Raw genomic sequence first — 20,178 nt, 5'->3', positions numbered from 1 at the left:
AGCTTGCAGAGAGAGAAGATTCACTGAGGCTGAGATGAGCCAAACACTGTGAGCCAGCGACAGAAGAACCACTTGCAGAGATCCACTGAGGCTGAGATGAGCCGAACACTGCGAGCCCAAGCAGCAGAAGAACCGTTTGCAGAGAATCTCTGCAAATGGTTCTTCTGCCTTGGGCTCGCTGTATTCGGCTCATCTCAGCCTCAGTGGATCTCTGCAAGCAGTTCTTCTGTCACTGGCTCACAGTGTTCGGCTCATCTCAGCCTCAATGGATCTCTGCAAGCTGTTCTTCTGCCACTGACTCGCAGTGTTCGGCTCATCTCAGCCTCAATGGATCTCTGCAAGTGTGTTCGGCTCTCCGGACAGATCAAATATCCGGGAGGACAGCCCGGACAGGTCTGAAAAAGTGGACCTGTCCGGCAAAAGAGGACACATGGTCAGCCTATGATACACAGCACAATAGCATACACAGTCACAGCATTCCCCCCCCCCCCCCCCCCCTTAGCAAACAGCGTGAGTAGGGAGAGATTTAAGGCATGGATGAGGGAAACGCACAGTACATTACTGCGGCAGCTGGAGCCCAGTTGTGTGATTCTGTGTCCACAGGGCCCTAGAATTAACAAGGCCCCTTCCTGCTGTCATGTCAATCATGTGCTGTAGGCGGCCTGAAAATGCACAAGATTCTCAGCTGAGATGCCCCCAAATATTCAGTGTATGAAAAGTATAATGATAGTGCTATCCATCATGAAGGACATACAAACAAGGTTTTGTTTTGTAACTGTATGTAAGCAGAAAGTCGATGCTGTCTTCTGATATAGCCTTATAGGACCAATATTAACAATATGATATGTGTAAGCAGTGGATCACTAGCTGTCACTTGTACAGTGTATTCAGAAGAAAGATATAAAAATAATACTAAAGCGTAGCTGATCAATTTGCTTCATACCTTCATAGATTCTCATATACTGTAGTTTATATGATCCCATTATAATCTCTAAAATATTGAATATTCTAACGAACAAATAAAAATGTGCAATTTATATATAGTTTCTGTACATTCCCATGATTATTAACGGCAAAAACCTAAAGATAGCAAGAGAGTGTCTGAGGAAAAAAGATCTTGCTATTTTAAGTACCTAAGATACGCTGGGGCTACCTCTGTGAGCCCTGAGAATTTACAAAAATACTACAGGAATATGATCTAGTGCAAATCAGGCCAAATAACCATGAGTGCATCTCAAAGTTCGCAAACGAACAGACCAGACCAGTTTGTTGAGTCACATGGGATTACTCTCAGTAAATCAACCACTTCTTAAAAATAGCTCTATAAGCTTGTCTCGAAAAATATTCTAGTGTTACGCTACAGCTCCCTTCTGGCTAAAGTGTACCAAATGAAGTACAGGAACAGAAATGCTTGTATCACTTCTCCTGGCCCCAGGAATGTCTTAACAATTTAAAAATAAACCATAAAAACTGACCTCCAGACAAACAGCAAAATGCACAGACGATACACAGAATATGTGAAATGTCTTATCTGCAAGAAGATTTCTTATTCTGTTCAAATGAATGTAGACCACAGGTGTCAAACACAAGGCCTGCAGGCCAATCCAACCCCCCCCCCCTCACACACACACACACACACACACACAACGCCACCATTTTTTGTGGCCCTTATGATCTTTAAATCTACATGAGCAGTAAAAGAAATGAATCCATGCTATATTAACCACCCTGGCGTTCTGATTAAATCGCCAGGGTGGCTGCGGGAGGGTTTTTTTTAAATAAAAAAAAAACTATTTCATGCAGCCAACTGAAAGTTGGCTGCATGAAAGCCCACTAGAGGGCGCTCCGGAGGCGATCTTCCGATCGCCTCCGGCGCCCAGAATAAACAAGGAAGGCCGCAATGAGCGGCCTTCCTTGTTTTGCTTATATCGTCGCCATAGCGACGAGCGGAGTGACGTCATCGACGTCAGCCGACGTCCTGACGTCAGCCGCCTCCGATACAGCCCTTAGCGCTGGCCGGAACTTTTTGTTCCGGCTGCGCAGGGCTCGGGCGGCTGGGGGGACCCTCTTTCGCCGCTGCTCGCGGCGGATCGCCGCAGAGCGGCGGCGATCAGGCAGCACACGCGGCTGGCAAAGTGCCGGCTGCGTGTGCTGCTTTTTATTTGATGTAAATCGGCCCAGCAGGGCCTGAGCGGCAGCCTCCGGCGGTGTTGGACGAGCTGAGCTCGTCCAGACCGCTCAGGTGGTTAAGTGTATGTGTACCAGTGGTCTTTGACATTTCCATGGAGACGGCAGACCATAGCAGATCTACGTAAGCTTTATTGGATTGTGCACCTGTGGCATGTGCACATTTTTCTCTAAATACATGCACCCTCCCCATCTCCCATTGGGATTTGCCGTGTAGGTCTACTGTTTGCGGACATTCAGGGCAAACATTTAAAAGCATAGCATCTTTTCCCTTTCTGCCCATACCCCCAAAAGCTTCGAGCAAGCATTTTTTTCCCCTTCAGAGGAACACACCAGTCCAGGGGCCACATTCAGGTATAGCATCTAATGTTTTTAGGGTGCCCACCGGAGACGCTGCCCCATTAAATTTTAACCACTTAAGGACCAGGGGATATTGCAGTGATCGGTGCTGCGTGGGCTCTACAGCCCGCAGCACCGATCACGTATGTGCCAGGGCGATCAGACTTCCCCCCTTTTTTTCCCACTAGGGGGATGTCCTGCTGGGGGGGTCTGATCGCCGCCGGCTACCCGCACTTTCCGAGAGGGGCTCTTGAAAGCCCCCCTCCGCAGCGCTTTCCGCCCTCCCCGGCTTTCCCTCCCTCTCCCTTACCCTGTGAACGGCGCAGGACGGAGTTCCGTCCTGCGCCGGATAGGATAGGCTTCTGCCTATCAGATGCCGGCGATCCCCGGCCAATCAGAGGGCGGGGATCGCCGATCTACGTCATGGCGCTGCTGCGCAGCAGCGCCGTGTGATGTAAACAGCGGGGATTTCTTCCCCGGATGTTTACATTATGCGTGCGAGCCGCGATTGGCGGCTCACACACTGTTCACGGAGGCAGTCTCCGTGAACTAGCAAAGAGCGGCCGTTTCCATGCTATACCACTAACGACCCGCCGACGCCTATCGGCGTTAGGCGGTCGTTAAGTGGTTAATAAACAATGTGGTCCGCAACGAAGGGCCAGTTCACATTTGCAATTAAGTGGCAAACTTATCTAATCACCAGTCAATTTGGATTCGTTGCCACTCCGCTGCTTCCGCTCCGTTTCCCCACATCCCCCCCAGACTCCCACCCCCAAATTGGATTTTGCACCTTAGAACAATCCATTTCTTCACTAGTGTAAATAAATGTAACGTTTTCTCATTGCCCCCAATGCAGTGCTTCAGCTTTCATTTCCATTGCGCTGTGGTCAGGGGTCTGGAAAAATTGCTGCAGAAGGAACGTTGCGGTCTTTTCAGTGGATCGTGCGGAATAGATTCGTTCAAATGGACAGATGTAAACGGAATCACATTCATTCCCTTCCGATCCGGAAATGGACCGGTTTTTAGCGCTAATGTGAACCAGGCCTAAGACCGTGTTTCAGATTTTGGTCCCTTATGTGATTCATTTTGACACCCCTGCTGTAGACAGACAAACCAGACTGTACTACCAATAGCCAGACCTAACTTTACTTCTGCAAATTCCAGTAAATGCAGACTGGTCAGGACTTGCATCAGTAGTACAATAACTAGGAATTGTCACTGGGATACTAGTAATGCCAAGTTGATATACACTTTATGTACATTTATACAGCTTGGAAATGACCAAATTAAGTTGCACTTACCTCCCATCTTTTTGCACTTCTTTCAAAATGAAACCAATTCTCACTACTCTATTTGTGAAGAAAATGAGGAGGTTGAGAGAAGGGCTAATTTTTTTTTTTTTTTTTTACACACTGAGCAGGAACTCAACAGGAAAAAGAACTACAGATCCCACCCAGCCAGTCAGCCACTACTTTCAGTATACTAATTGCAAAAATGACAAATGTTAAAAAGTTGTGCATTGCTAAGTTATGTAAATTTACTATCAAATATATTAAAATGGGAGTCTAATGGTGGCCACTAATGATCCAATCTTTTTCATCCAATCTTACCAAATCTATGTAGTATAATGGTGGCCATACATGATACAATTTTTAATTTTTTTCGATTAGATAATTTAGTTTGATTATTCCGTTAGATCGAATATAAAGATTTTTCCAGCATGTCCGATCAGATTTTTCTCGAAAAAATGGGATAATCGTTAAAATTTCTTGATAAAAAAAAAAATATTTTTTACTTTCATTCGATTCGATCATTTAGATCGAATAAATGGGAAAATCAAATGTTTTTATTGTATCGTGTATGGGCACCATAAGGGTAAATTTAGTTAATATAATGAATGGATACTTCAGGCAGTTACCTTATATTACATAGAAATGGTAAGATTGGATGAAAAAGATTGGATCATTAGTGGCCACCGTTAGATAGGGCTTGAGTATTTGTTTACATTACATACTATACAGTTTATGCCTCTGTGTTGTGTGTGTTTTCCTCTAGATCACTCTCACCACCATTGGTTATGGTGATAAGACACCTCGCACCTGGCTTGGGAGAGTCCTGGCTGCTGGGTTTGCCCTTCTTGGCATCTCTTTCTTTGCCCTTCCTGCGGTGAGCTGCCAATGCTTTTTGTCTCATCATTGCTCAGCTAGAGTTAGGATGACTGTGAACTTTTTCCTTTTTTTTAGGGAATTCTGGGTTCAGGGTTTGCACTGAAAGTCCAAGAGCAACATAGACAGAAGCATTTTGAGAAGCGTCGAACGCCAGCAGCTAATCTAATACAGGTGAGATGCAGTGCAACATGACTGAACCAAGGTGAGCAAACAAGCTTACATAATGCGATGTTACTTGCATGCATGCACACATACATAATACATCTTCTCGCCCTCTAATTAGTGTAGTTACTTGTGTAGTGCTTTCCCGGAGTCACTTTCCATCAAATGAATAATATTCTCCAAGGAAGTGTGTGGCAGACAAAACTTTTATTTACAATCTTAATAGTGCGAGATGCTAAAAATCATGAATTGGCTCTTTTTTCCATCTGTGCTCTTGTTGGTGAGGCTGCATATTCTATTCTATCATATCTGTGGGGACTGAAATAGCAGCATTACTTTCCTTGACCTTTGGGAGCACACTTAGACCTCCCAATCCGGAATGCAAACGCTGATTACAAACTCACAGAGAGCCGAATACACTCCACTATTCCAAACTAAAATAACATTTTTGTCTGTAGTTGAAATTTAAAGAATAACTTTACAGAGAAATTGTGACCAAGGATTGAATGTCATCCCAATCAGTAACTGATCTTTCCCACAAGAAATCTTTTCCATTTCTCAAATAGATCATCAGGGGGGTCTGAGTGGCTGATATTGTGGAGAAACCTCTCCCACAGTGTGATGTCAGGGCCTTGGACCTGACAGTTTTCTGTCTATTAACCTTGTAGCATTATGAAAAATAATATCTGTTTCCAACTGCCAAGCAAGCAGTATCTCCCTCAGTGCACAGAACTCTCAATAGAACAAGAATTTCACAGTGATGCACCCGGCAGGCTAAAAATGTCACCACCTGTGATCAATGTCAGAATGTAAATCAGGAAGAGGAAATATTTGACAATGGGCACACACTGACTAATTTATAAATGAATATTGTTAAAAAAGGCAACTGTGTTCACTACGTTATTTTAACTACAATTCCTCTTTAAAGGGAACCCGAGGTGGGTTTGAATAATGCTATTAGGACACAGAGGCTGGTTCTGCATACTATCATAAGTCTCTGTGTTCTTACTGAGGCCCCCCCCCCCCCCCCCGCGCACTGCTGTCTCCCATAAAAAAAACCACCATGCTAGCGACATGCACCTTGCTGCTAGCTGGCTGTTTACCTTAATGCTGCCAGTCACCGCCGCTCCCCCACATCCTCTATATCACGGCTTCCCGCCTGCGTCCCTTCCCTTCCCGCCTCCGTAAGCTGATTGGAGGGAAGGGGCGCAGGCAGGGAGCGGCGCTATAGAGGAGGCAGTGGAGCGGCGGTGACTGGCAGCATTATGGTAAACAGCTAGCTAGCGACAAGGTGCATGTCGCTAGCATGGCATTTTTTTATGGGGGACAGCAGAGCGCAGGGGGGGCCTGGGGGGAAACAGTACGGACACAGGCTGGTGATAGTATGCAGAACCATCCTCTGTGTCCTAATAGCAGTCTTCAAATGCACCTCGGGTTCTCTTTAAGGGCCCGTTTACACTTGCAGGTAATTCCTGTGTTGCGTTACCCTATTTTAAAACAAGGGGCCGCAAAAGCAATAAAAGTCTTTGGAGAAGGTCACACTTATTGCGGTTCATTGTGGTACACCAGCCCACGCAAGGGCAGCAGCGCATTACCACAAGCAGCGCGCTTAAAGCATGGTATCTGGGGTAATGGAAGTCTATGATCGACGTGTGGTGCATCGCGCATATGTGGACCGATAGAAATCCCAGTGACGTACTTTCTGCGCAGCAGGGAGTACGTCATTGAATTGGGGCGGCACTATGCATATGACGCTCTCAGTGCACTGCGCCACAGGGTCATACGATTGTCATTTTTTGTGTTGCGTTGGGATGAGGCATGAGGATCGCATCCCACTGCAACTCAACAAATGTGTAAAACTGGCCTAAAGGAAACTTGTGGTGAGAGAAGTACAGAGGCTGCCATCTTTATTCCCTTTTTCCTAATTCCATGTGCCTGGCTGCCATGATGGTCTTTTACCTTCACTAGTCTCACAATCACACGCAGAAGAAGCCTATATAAGAGGAGTCATTTCACCTGATCTGAACTTCTCCCGGGTCAGTCACTCAGCAATTGTTTTTGAGGCACGGAGCCTGATTTATGAACACAGAATAATGTGGTTAATGCGGTGCTCATCACTAATAAGTCAGACTTATGTAAAAATTATTGTTATTATTATGTCAATATTTATATTGTGGTGACATCTTCCACAGTGCTTTCACAGAGTGTATGTATAGTCTTGTCAGTGGGGGGCCCCTTTGATAACATAATCCCTACCTAGTCCATTGTGTGTGTGTGGGGGGGGGGGGGGGGGGGGGGGGTTACGAATGATTAACCTATCTGTATGTTTTGGGGACTTTGTTTCAAAATTATTTATTAACAAGTCATATGCAGTAAACTCAATAGCACCAATCTAGAAAATAACACAGAGGGTTTACATGAAATGGAAAGCAGAAAAAAAAGAAATCTGAGAATTTCAGTATTATGGATAGGAGGAAGTTCGTAGAATCTTACATATGGTGAGCAGTAGTGTAATAATATTCAAGAGAAATACAACAAACGTAAGCCCTGTACATCAGGATACGCAGTATACAACATTATTTTCAGTGTAGTCTATCCATGGGATTTGTGTCTTCTGAATTGGCCCATTCAGTCATGTATTATTGCTTGTATCCTTCACCCATTAACAAATTCTCCTTCACTGTTGGACCAAGTGCGTTCCCTACAAGCTCATGATGTCAGACTATGTCTGGCAAGAGGCAATCTGGCTCTCGTTGGCTGCACCATAACCGGATCTAATCCCACATGTTGTCAGGCCCTTCTGACCAAAGTGTCAGATTAAGGCCAACACTTTGATCCCTTCCTGCACCAAGGTACCCCATGTACTTTAACTACTACATGAGTGCATTTGGGCTCCCCTGCCTGCACCATAGTTAAATCTACTCCAACATGGCATCAAGGCCCTCAGATCAGAGTGTCGGACTAAGTTCAATACTTTGATCCCCACCAGCAAAATGCTGCACTTTGTAATTACGTATTATGCTGGTGCACATGCATTGCGGGGCAGAGCTACAGCTCGTGAGCCGGTGCCACACCCGTTCCCCCTATGCTGATAGATGGGTCACGGGAGACCCCACCTGCTCTCCCAGACACAGATCACCCATGGATATAAAAGTAAGGACTGAGGGAAGTGAGTGATCTGTGTTATGTATTGGAAAGGGTTACTCTACAGTATATGCTCTGTGGATTACTGACTTTGTGATAAGAGAGGGTTTCCTCCATTGTGAGGCTAGATTTTTTTATTGTAAACCAAAAGAGAGTTTTATTGAACATCAATTGTACCTCCCAACAGTTTACACAAACAAAGAGAACCAGCATTTAGTGTCAGACATAGGTAAATGTATCACTAAGTGCCCATCAATTTACATTTCCGAAAACAGGAAGTCCTGCTATAATAGAGGCATTAAAGTGCATTTGAAGTTCAAGGAAGCAATACAGCCACGCAAGAATAATAAATTATATGTACTTAAGTGGGTTACTTCAGATTTTTAGACAACAATATTAGCCTTTAAAATATGCGGGGGGTTGGAAGCAGTTAAAACTTGGAAAAAAATGGAACTACTAAGACAGATATACAACTGTGCAACTGTGATTACTAAACCAACCATATGTCCCATATTATATGAAATGTACCGTTTGCAATGTACATATTTGATGTTTTTTTTTTTTTTTTTTTTAAGAAGGGAGTGAGTTTTATATTCTTTTTTTCCCATGCTGATATTGTAGGGGGTTCTGGGGAGAATTATTACAGAAAACCTGTGACTTTTCAAAATAAAAAGATACTTACCTAAGTAGAGGGAAGCCTTGGGATGCTCCAGAAGATTTCCATTCCTCGACCCCTCTGCTGCTGGCCGGAACCCAGTTCTTATTCATTATTATTTAGTATGTATATAGCGCCGACATCTTCCGCAGCGCAGTACAGAGTCTATAGTCTTGTCACTAACTGTCCCTCAGAGGAGCTCACAATCTAATCCCTACCAGAGTCCTAAAGATATTTATGTATTGTGTAATCATGTATAGGCCAATTTAGGGGAAGCCAATTAACTTATCTGTATGTTTTTGGGATATGGGAGGAAACCAGAGTACCCAGAGGAAACCCACACAGACACAAGGAGATCATACAAACTCCTTGCAGATGTTGACCTGGCTGGGATTCAAACCGGGGACCCAGCACTGCAAGGCGAGAGCACTAACCACTACACCACCATGCTGCACTGTGTTCATCCAAATTAGTGGCTGTTAGCCTGCTTTTCTTTGGAGGGAACAGTGTAGTTGAGAGATTTGTGTCTTAATAACATGTCATATAAACATTTTGGTAAAAAGGGACAAAGATGGCAGCCTTCTTACTTACTCCTTGTACTTACTCCTTGCCACAGATTTATTTTAATATAGCTGGACATGACTACACTACCAGAGCACATGCTTGGTGGCTCATTACTGGAGGTTACCTCTGGATGCCTTCAGATGAAAGCACAGCTAAAGTAAACATGTAAGGGAGTGCTACTGTGTCATATTTGATTACAAAGCTAAATGTTGCCAACCAGAAGTGGTCCTTGCAGGACAGAGCTTACAAAAGCCTAATTAATCCTCTTGGTAATGTGAATCACAGACATGGAAACAGTATGAAGATAGAGGCATGAGATGTACTCTCACAAAAATCTTCTTCTTCTGCGTAGAGAGCTCAAATAAGTGGCTTTACGTTAAAAACAAAAACTTAAAAAAGTACAAAAACCAAGAAAACATCGAAATCTCTAAGAAAGGTTTCTAATTTAAAATGCAAGTCCATTTTCATTTTAAGTTGTAATACAGTAACTTGCATAAGTGCTATATAATCCATTTTGTAAGTTAAAGGGACTCTAAATTGAGGAACTTACTTCATTTTATATACATACTTAAAGGGAACATAAAGAAAAAAAAAAGAAAAACAGTTTAACTTACCTGAGGCTTCTACCAGCCCCCTGCAGCCACCCTGTGCATCCGTCATCATTCCACGATGTTCCTGTCACTCTTATCGCCCCTCTTTCTTTTGGATATGCGGCCCCGGTCTGGGCACCTCCTGATCACGTCATGTGGATAGGAGTGCTGTGCATATGCGCAGCACGGGAAAATCTCTATTGTGCATGCGCAGAACGCTTCTAGTAATGGGAGCACGGTCAAGGACGTTCCTGGCGAGGTCTGCGCATGCGCAGTGGCCTTCGACTCGCTGATTCACCCGACCAAAAGAGAGGCAGTGCTGGGCACTGGAGCATCGCTCATTGACGGTGCGGGCATAGGGTGGCTGCAGGGGGCTGATAAAAGCCCCAGGTAAGTTAAACAGTTTTTTCAATTTGCGCAGTACGGATGCACTCATCTTCGGAACTACTCGGGTAGGAGTGCCGAAGACCTTGAAGGATGAGTAACTTTAACCCGGGGACGGGAATGATGAGACATACCGAGGACTGTGAAGGCTTTATGGTATCCAGAGCCTTCCCTCTACATAGGTGTGTATGAAACCTGAAGTGAATTCTTCACTTCAGATTTCCTTTAAAAGTATTAAAAATGACCTTTTGATTTTAAGTTTCAGCCATCTAGGATGTAAAATTGCCAGAAAGTTGAAATGTTTCTTGTTTGCCATCATGGGAACAGAACGCTATTGATGATGTACTGAACGGCTCTGAATGTACTTGTTCCTGCATATGTCACTAGCTGCAACCTTAGCATCCCAAGACACTATCATTGTACTGAGGTTTACCAAGGTGACATTTTCCACAGCTGTTAGTTTCACTGGATACTGTGTTACTTGTTTACATCTTGGAATTCATCAATAGGTAATTGCTGGCTGTAATTCTATTAAGTGTTTGCTTATATACCTAAGCTTGATTAAAATAATTTAAAATGAGGTCTGGGTCAATAATGCAATGTGCATTTCTTTCTTATTTTTAAGATACAGGGACGTCCTGTATGCACAGTATAAGCTATTACTCTGTGCCTGCAGTGATAGTAAACAAGCCTCATTCTCAGCTTGATTAATGGTCTTAAAGTGGACCTAAAGAGTAAAAATAAATTCCACGCTGTCAGCACAGTCACAGGAGTAGCATGAATAAATGCTTATCTTTTGTGCCAGGTATTGTTATTTAGCCACGTCCTCTCCTGAAAACCTGCCATCAAATCAGATGAAAATCGGTGCCGCAACAAGCATGCCAATAGACTATTCAGCCAATTTCAGGCTGAAATCCGTCAAATGTATTGATCGGACACGCTGGGAAATCTTGAGCCAACGTGGTCGATTTGGTGCATGGCATGCGATATCACAACGACTGACAAATGCGATGAATCCTCGGCCGCTGTCCCCCTAAATGTTAGATGTTCCCCTGGTGCCCATGCATGTAAATACTTAAAGAGAAACTCCAACCTAGAATTGAACTTTATCCCATTCAGTAGCTAATACCCCCTTTTACATGAGAAATATAATGATTTTCCCAAACAGACCATCAGGGGGCGCTGTATGACTGATTTTGTGCTGAAACCCCTCCCACAAGAAGCTCTGAGTACTGCGGTACTCTGGGCAAACTGCCACAATGTAACAATGTTCACAGACAGGAATTAGCTGTTTACAGCTGTCTCTAACAGCCAAAACAGCTAGCAGCAGCTACATAACCTGCCCACAGTAAAAATGTCACCATGTAACACATGTCAGAATGTGAATCTGGGAGAGGAAAGATTTTACAATGAGCAAACACTGACTAAACCATTTATACATAATTATGGTAAAAAATGAAGCACTTTTTTTACTACATTATTTTCACTGGAGTTCCTCTTTAAAACTAAATAAGAAGTACAACGGTTATTCGGGGGCAGTGGACAGATAATGTATTTACATGCACCAGGGAGACATCTAACATTGGGGAGGGGAGAGGAGGGGGCAGGGGTGGCAAGGGTATGTCACAAAGCTGATTCCCAAAATATTTCATGCTGAAATCGATCGGGAATCAGCCTGAGGTGCATGAGCAGCCAACAGATCTCTCTCTTTGTCTAATCTGTCCATACATCTCCATATATTACTAAATGTATGGGCAGTGTCATTCTGGCTCTTTTTCACTTTGGAATGTATACTTTAGGTCTGCTTTAAAGTGAACCCAAGGTACGAGTGATATGGAGAATGCCATATTTATTTCCTTGTAAACAATACCAGTTGCCTGGCAGCCCTGCTGGTCTATTTGGCTGCAGTTCTGAAATACACCAGAAACAAGCATGTAGCTAAATCTTGTAAGTTTTGACAATATTGTCAGAAACACCTGATCTGCATATGATTGTTCAGGGTCTCTGGCTAAAAGTATTAGACCAGCCTTTCTCAACCTTTTTACGTTGGAGGTACCCTGCAAATAACGTTTGGATCTCAAGGAACCCCTGCAAACAATGTTTTGGTCTCGAGGACTCCAGACCCCTCAATTTAGTGCTTCTTGTTACAGTACCACCTATTATAGTGTGCTCTAGTATACTTCCCCACGATGGGGTAAAATGCCAAGGAACCCCTGCAGAGTCCTCAAGGAACCCTGGGGTTCCAGGGAACCCTGGTTGAGAAAGCCTGTATTAGACGCAGAGGATCAGCAGAACAGCCAGGCATCCACATTTATCCAGTATGTCTCTCTTAATCAATATTCATCATTTGTACACAGCATTATGGCAACATGTACTTATAATATAAAAGTCATTGGGAGTCGTTATTAAAAAAAAACAAAAATGCCAGATACCTACCTAAGGAGAGGGAAGGCTCTGGGTCCTTTAGCGCCTTCCTGTTCCTCTCCCAGGGCCCTCAGTGCAGCGCCAGTTTCCCCATTTTAATCCCCCACTGCGGTGGATTTCAGAAGTCTTTGGGAGCCAAGTCCTCCCAAAGACAGGCGGCTCTATAATGCGCACTCGGGCTCCCGAAGAGTTCCAAAGCCTCCTTTCGGCAGTGGAGACAGCAGCATTTGACCAAATTGGTTGAATGCTGCTATAGGGGATCCTGTGCTGGAAGGGCACCGGGAGAGACGAGGGAATTTTCATTAGGTCCCAGAGTCTTCCCTCTCCTTAGGTAAGTATCTGGCTTTTTTTTTTTTTTTTTTAATAACGATTCCCAATGACTTTAAAGAATATTCACCATTGATACTAACCAGCAGTGCCAGGTATTGTTTGTTTCTTTTTCAACAAACTTCTACTATGTTACTATGGTGCCTCTTTAGTAGGAATTAGAGGCCATATGAGTGTCTGACCCTGGCTTCCAGCTATACAAATCCTCATACAGGAGCAGCTGCCAGAGCTGAACAGGGTCAGAAATCTAGGGAAGTGTCACTTAAAGTTCTTAGAAGCTGGGTGCTCGTAATCATATAGCTTTTAACCACTTTACCCCCGCGCGTACGTATTTCTCCGCCCCTTTTTCCATCCTTTAAAAACCAGGGACGGAGAAACACGTACTTTCCGCGTTCCCGTCGCTGTCCGCGCTCCCGCTCGTAAACACGCCGCCCGCCGCTAGTAAAACCGCCGCCGCCCGCTCGCCCGGAGATCAATGAACGGGAAAATCCATTCCCGTTCGTTGATCTAAGCCCCACAATGACCCGCTGCTCTCCTATGGGCAGCGCGATCATTGTGAGAAGAAACTCACGTGTCCAGCCTCCTTATTCTTCCTCCAAGCTTCCGGAAGGAGGCTTGGAGGTCGCAATAAAGCAAAAAGTTACTGTGGCCATCTTGTGGCCAAATAGTAAACTACACCCTACACATTTTTCACATACAAATAAATGACTTTTACACAAAAAATTAACTCATTACCTCCCACACTCCCCATTTTTTTTTTTTTGTAATTAAAAAAAAATTCAAAAATTTACAATTAAAAAAAATACATAATTAGTTACCTTAGGGACTGAACTTTTTAAATATTTAAGTCAAGAGGGTATAACACTGTTACTTTATAAACTATGGGCTTGTAATTAGGGATGGACGCAAAACTGAAAAAAATGCACCTTTATTTCCAAATGAAATATTGGCGCCAAACATTGTGATAGGGACATAATTTAAACGGTTTTATAACCGGGACAAAAGGGCACATAAATTTCATGGGTTTTAATTACAGTAGCATGCATTATTTAAAAACTATAATGGCCGAAAACTGAAAAAAAAAAATGTTCCCCACATTTTTCCTATTTTCCCATTAAAACACATTTAGAAAAAAATAATTCTTGGCATAATGTCCCACCTAAAGAAAGCCTAATTGGTGGCGGAAAAAACAAGATATAGTTCATTTCATTGCGATAAGTAATGATAAAGTTATAGACGAATGAATGGAAGGAGCGCTGAAAGGTGAAAATTGCTCTGGTGGTCAGGGGGTAAAACCCCTCAGTGGTGAAGTGGTTAAACAATTATCACTCTATACATATACAGTATTGTAGCCTATGTTCTCATTAGAATCAAGTTCAGCTTGGTATGGTAGGTATATGCCATATCATACCTATTTGTTTACACTGCTAGCAACATGCTGATGTAGTTGTTAAAGAATGAATTATTGCTTGTATGTTGTTGTAAGTGTATGAAAAACATGTTTGCTTACTGGAGGTAAGTGTAACTTTTTTCTATTCCGTCTCTATTCAGCACACATAGCTTTTCTCATGATTGAACTTTTACTGTGCCATAATATTTAGGGGAGAGTAGAGTGTTGCTATGGAAGGTATTTATTTTCCCATCAAAATAAAAAGGCCCAGGTCTTCCCCCTCCCGAGCCCTGGCAGGAGTTGGTTTATAAATGTTAAGCTCTTTGTGTATGAGGGTGTAATACTTTGAGGTGGGGGGAGCTCAGTGGTTGCTGGAAAATATCAAACCCAGCAGGGGAGAAAGATCTTGCTATCCTGACAGTAACATAAAGCAGACCCTTCTCTCACCTACTACTGGAAAATGGTGTGATCCATGATAAATAAAAAGTAGACTGCTATCAAAAGACAGGTCATATGTTCTGTGCATTTATGCTTGATACAACTTTCTTTCTATTTTATGGCAGAGGAATGGTGAAGTGAAGCAGTCACCACAAGTAACCAGTCACCCTGGGGTTTTGTTTTTGTAGCCACATAAGGGCAGCATACAATACAACACAACAGGCGAAAAATAAATTGAAAATTGCTTTTATGCTTGTTTTTAATAACATAGAATGTAGAGCTTACTGCACTGTGTGTCATGAGAATACATGGTGAGATCAGGGCTGGGAATAGTGCATTGCTGTGCTTATACTCATGTGCAGAGTCCTACAGAATGCAGCTGCACTAAGTCATGCATTTAGTGGCATCATCAAAAGCACTATCAGGCATTTTGTGCACTATGTACTTTGGTAAAATGTCATGGTTGTGTGGCTTTGGTTTTTAATATCTGGACAGCACAGAGGCGTAGTGGTTAGCGCTAGTGGTTAGAGTCCCCAGTTCGAATCCCAGCCAAGGCACTACCTGCACAGAGTTTATATGTTCTCCCATTGTATTTGTGGGTTTCCTCCAGGCACTTAATTTTTTTCACACTTATCACCTGACATTGCCCACCTCCTCCCTCTGCTCCCTCCTATGGAAGATAGGCAGGAAACTGACAGAGTCAGCTCCATGTTCACAGGAAAACACTGACTGGTGGCCTCTCCCATCATAAATACCTGTGGGTGTAAATAGAATGGGGGAGGGGTTTGAACAGAACACAGATTGCTTTTCAGTCTAACCAAACTTTATGCGATACTGTCACAGGAAATAAGGCAGGTTATAAAAAAAACAATAATACACAAATGGTTTATGTGCAATGCACGACAGGCCATGCTCCATCACATACAGTGGGATGCGAACGTTTGGGCAACCTTGTTAATCGTCATGATTTTCCTGTATAAATCGTTGGTTGTTGCCATAAAAAATGTCAGTTAAATATATCATATAGGAGACACACACAGTGATATTTGAGAAGAGAAATGAAGTTTATTGGATTTACAGAAAGTGCACAATCATTGTTTAAACAAAATTAGGCAGGTGCATAAATTTGGGCACCTCAGAAAATAAACTAAATCAGTATTTAGTAGATCCTCCTTTTGCAGAAATTGCAGCCTCTAAATGCTTCCTGTATCTTTCATTGAGAGTCTGGATTCTGGTTTAAGGTATTTTGGACATTCCTCTTCACAAAACATCTCTAGTTCATTCAGGTTTGATGGCTTCCGAGCATGGACAGCTCTCTTTAAAGAGACTCTGTAACAAATTGTTTATCTTTATTTCTTCTATGCTATAAGTTCCTATGCCTTTTCTAATGTGGTCTGGCTTACTGCAGCTTTTCCTAATTGCACAGTAGCTGTGTTATCTCTGTTATATGATCTAATCTTCTCTCTATAGTCGGCACAGTCAGGCTGAGGCAGTCAGACTGGAATGTGCAGGGCTGCTTGTGATTAGCTAGAAGCTGTACACACCCCCTGCAGGCTCTGTGTGACTAACACACTCTGCTTAGCTGAGCCTATTAGAAGCTGGTTAGTTTGTTTGTAAACACTGCCTAAAACTGGCAATTACAAGCCAGGTTTGCAGCAGAGAATGGCAGAAACAGCACAGAGGGGACCAGGAGCACATAATGAATAGAATGGTATGCTTTTTATTGTAAGAATTTCAGAGTACAGATTCTCTTTAACTCACACCACAGATTTTCAAGTATATTCAGGTCTGGGAATGAGATAGCCATTCCAGAACTTGTACTTGTTCCTCTGCATGAATGCCTTAATGGATTTTGAGCAGTGTTTAGGGTCGTTGTCTTGTTGAAAGATCCAGCCCCGATACAGCTGCAGCATGTCACTGATTACTGGACAATGGTCTCCAGAATCTGCTGATACTGAGTGGAGTCCATGCGTTCCTCAACTTTGACAAGATTCCCATTCCCTGCACTGACCAGAGCTCCACAGAATGATGGAACCACTGCCATATTTTACTGTAGGTATCAGGTGCTTTTCTTGGAATGCTGTGTTGCTTTCCCTCATGCACAATGCCCAAATAACTCAATTTTAGTTGCATCAGTCCACAGCACCTTATTCTAAAATGAAGTTGGCTTGTCCAAATGTGCTTTAGCATACCTCAAGCAGCTCTGTTTGTGCTGTGGGTGGAGAAAAAGCTTCCTCTGCATCACTCTCGCATACAGCAACTCATTTTGTAAAGTGTGCCGAATGGTTGAACGATGCACAGTGACTCCATCTGGTCTTTGGTGATGCTCTGTGGGATGATTCTGACTGTCCTCACCATTCGTCGTTTCGGTTTATCCGAGATTTTTCTTGGTCTGCCACTTTGAGCCTTAGCTTGAACTGAACCTGTAGTCTTCCTTTTCCTCAATATGTTCCTAACTGTGAAAACAGACAGCCGAAATCTCTGAGACAGCTTTCAGTATCCTTCCCCTAAACCATAATTGTGAACAATCTTTGTCTTCAGGTCATTTAGAGTTGTTTTGAGACCCCCATGTTGCTACGTTTCAGAGAGAGTTAAAAGAGGAGGGAAACTTACAATTGACCCCCTTAAATACTCTCTCATAATTGGATTCACCTGTGTATGTAGGTCAGGGGTCACTGAGCTTACCAAGCCAATTTGAGTTCCAATAATTAGTTCTAAAGGTTTTGGAATCAATAAAACGACAACAGTGCTTACATTTATGCACCTGTCTAATTTTATTTAAATAATTATTGCGCACTTTCTGTAAATATCAATGTGTGTGTCTCCTATATGATATATTTAACCACTTGCCGACCGCACGCTTATACCGTGCGTCGGCAAAGTGGCAGCTGCAGGACCAGCGACGCAGTACTGCGTCGCCAGCTGCAGGCTGATTAATCAGGAAGCAGCCGCTCGCGCGAGCGGCTGCTTCCTGTCAAATCACGGCGGGGGGCTCCGTGAATAGCCTGCGGGCCGCCGATGGCGGCTCGCAGGCTAAATGTAAACACAAGCGGAAATAATCCGCTTTGTTTACATTTGTACGGCGCTGCTGCGCAGCAGCGCCGTAAGGCAGATCGGCGATCCCCGGCCAATCAGCGGCCGGGGATCGCCGCCATGTGACAGGGGACGTCCTGTCACTGGCTGCACAGGACGGATAGCGTCCTGTGCAGCCTCGATCACCGGGGGGGGGGGAACAGGTAGGAGAGGGAGGGGGGAATTTCGCCGCGGAGGGGGGCTTTGAGGTGCCCCCCCCCGCCAGCCACACGCAGGCAGAAGAGATCAGACCCCCCCTGCACATCATCCCCATAGGGGGGGAAAAAGGGGGGCAATCTGATCTCTCTGCCTGCACCCTGATCTGTGCTGGGGGCTGTAGAGCCCACCCAGCACAGATCACTAAAAACCACGCTGGTCCTTAAGGGGGGGTAAAGGGTGGGTCATCAAGTGGTTAACTGACTTTTTTTTATCTTAACAACCAACAATTTATACAGGAAAATCATGACGACTAACAAGGTTGCCCAAATTTTCGCATCCCACTGTATGTAAAGAGCAGCCCCAAGGCAAGGACTGTCATATACTATTTTTGGCAGAATTCATAGAGAAATTTTATCAACCGTTTTAAAACCCTGCACATGATTGTCTCTCAGATGCTAGGGACTGAGATTTATCAGCATTCTGTGCTGTTGGCACAGCTGCTAAAAACAGACACTGACAATCTGAAAAGGAATATGCTTATATACATATAAGTTATATGAAGATATTGCTTAGCCTTTACTCCATTGTCACCTCTTGTATTTTCCTGCAGCGGTTAAGAAAACAGTATGGCCACACTTTCTGTATTGGGATGACAACACAAGTGGGTCATGGAGACTAAACATGTTCCACAGCCATGCAGCAGCCAATTGAACTACAATTTGACATGAGTCCTGTCAGACAATGTTAACAGCAAAATAAGGCAGCTAATGCAGATGGCAGCATAAAGCCCTACCAATGTGCTTCCGTGCTGGTATAATAAAGTAAAAGTATGATGTCATTAGGATATTCAAATCAACAAGCTTTATATTTTTTAAAAAATTACAGGAACCACATCATAAAAGGGCCAGTTACCACATCAGTAAGGGCCAGTGTATGCAGAATTTTTCTGTGGTCCTCTTTAGCACCTGCTGTTAGCTCCAAATCACTTCCTGGTGGTAGTTTGTGAAAGACCTCAAAGACTTTCTATTAGTAGGTCCAGTAGCAACAGATTCCCAGTGGCAAATCACTTTAGATAATGTGTGTTAGTGTTTTGTTTTTCTTGCAACACATTGGCAGGAATGAATGTGCTGTAGGACATGATCTTTAGCACTGACCTGTGCCTACTAAAAGCCAGAGATTTTGCACAATAGAGACAGTCATGATATATTACAGTAAGCCTGTCACAAGCCCAAAGGTTGCCACATACCATATCATTTTTTTTTTTAATTCTTTTCAATTCAAGGATTACAATCAATTTACTGATTGATTATAACATTTGAAAAATCTGACCAATGTACCACATACATGTTCAATTTTTCCAAATTATAAAAAAAATGATTGGAAAAGCTAATTTAAGAGAAATTGCCTGGGTCTATACATGAAAAAATTGACAATCTACCCTACACTATTCAATTTTCATAAAAATTGATCAGAAAAAAACTAACACTCCCAAACGACTTATATTGAGTAAAAACGGGACATTCAATTGGATTTTTTGCTCGAATAAAAAAAAGCTTTCAATTTTTTGGGGGAAATCCAATCTTTCTTATCGAATTACTGTAAAATCGGATATTTTATTGTATAGTTTGTGGCCATCTTTAGAAATACAAACTAAACATAAAACTATATAAGATGTTTAAAAGCAAAGAGAGGGCAATAGATGCATCAATAGTAGCAGTATCAAAGCTAGTCAGCAGCTTTCGCGGCATTCCAGATTTCTTCAGTAGGCGCAGGAAGAATAACCTCTGCTTTTTCTTTTTCCAAATTTTGGTGGTGTTCTGCCCCCACCTTAAGTCATTATGGTTGTGGCAAGGAACCACATGCCTGATACCCTGGAGACTTCAGTCTCATCAATGAGAACAGGGTAGTGTGTGGAAAGGTGTTTCCTTAAGTCCATGATTAGTTCAACTGCATTTAGTTTTTGCTGCATTGAGGATGAGCTTATTGTCCTTGCACCAGCTGCAGATTCTCCCATTCTTGCTGTAGTAAGTATGCTCTCCGATGCTGTCGATGAGGCCGATAATAGTTGTGTCACCTGCGAATTTAATTACCTTAACGGAGTTAGTGGATGAGGTACAGTTGTCGGTGTACAGGGAGAACAGGAGCAGGGACAATACACACCCTTGAGAAGCACTT

The 20,178-nt window shown here is 43.3% G+C and overlaps 1 protein-coding gene across 5 annotated transcripts in view; it reads left to right on the top strand.

Annotated features, from left to right (window-relative positions):
- Positions 1-20,178, top strand: part of KCNQ4 (potassium voltage-gated channel subfamily Q member 4) — a 274,488-nt gene that overhangs the window by 209,088 nt on the left and 45,222 nt on the right. For all 5 annotated transcript variants that reach the window (XM_068268918.1, XM_068268917.1, XM_068268916.1 and 2 more), the window contains exons 6-7: positions 4,582-4,692; positions 4,770-4,865. In XM_068268918.1, coding sequence (XP_068125019.1) covers positions 4,582-4,692; positions 4,770-4,865 — 207 coding nt within the window. The remainder of the gene's footprint in view (positions 1-4,581; positions 4,693-4,769; positions 4,866-20,178) is intronic.

This window comes from Hyperolius riggenbachi, chromosome 2, assembly GCF_040937935.1.
Source record: "Hyperolius riggenbachi isolate aHypRig1 chromosome 2, aHypRig1.pri, whole genome shotgun sequence".
Classification (NCBI taxonomy): domain Eukaryota; kingdom Metazoa; phylum Chordata; class Amphibia; order Anura; family Hyperoliidae; genus Hyperolius; species Hyperolius riggenbachi.
The sequence above is the reverse complement of the archived record's forward strand: the minus strand, read 5'-3'. Positions and strand labels throughout refer to the sequence as shown.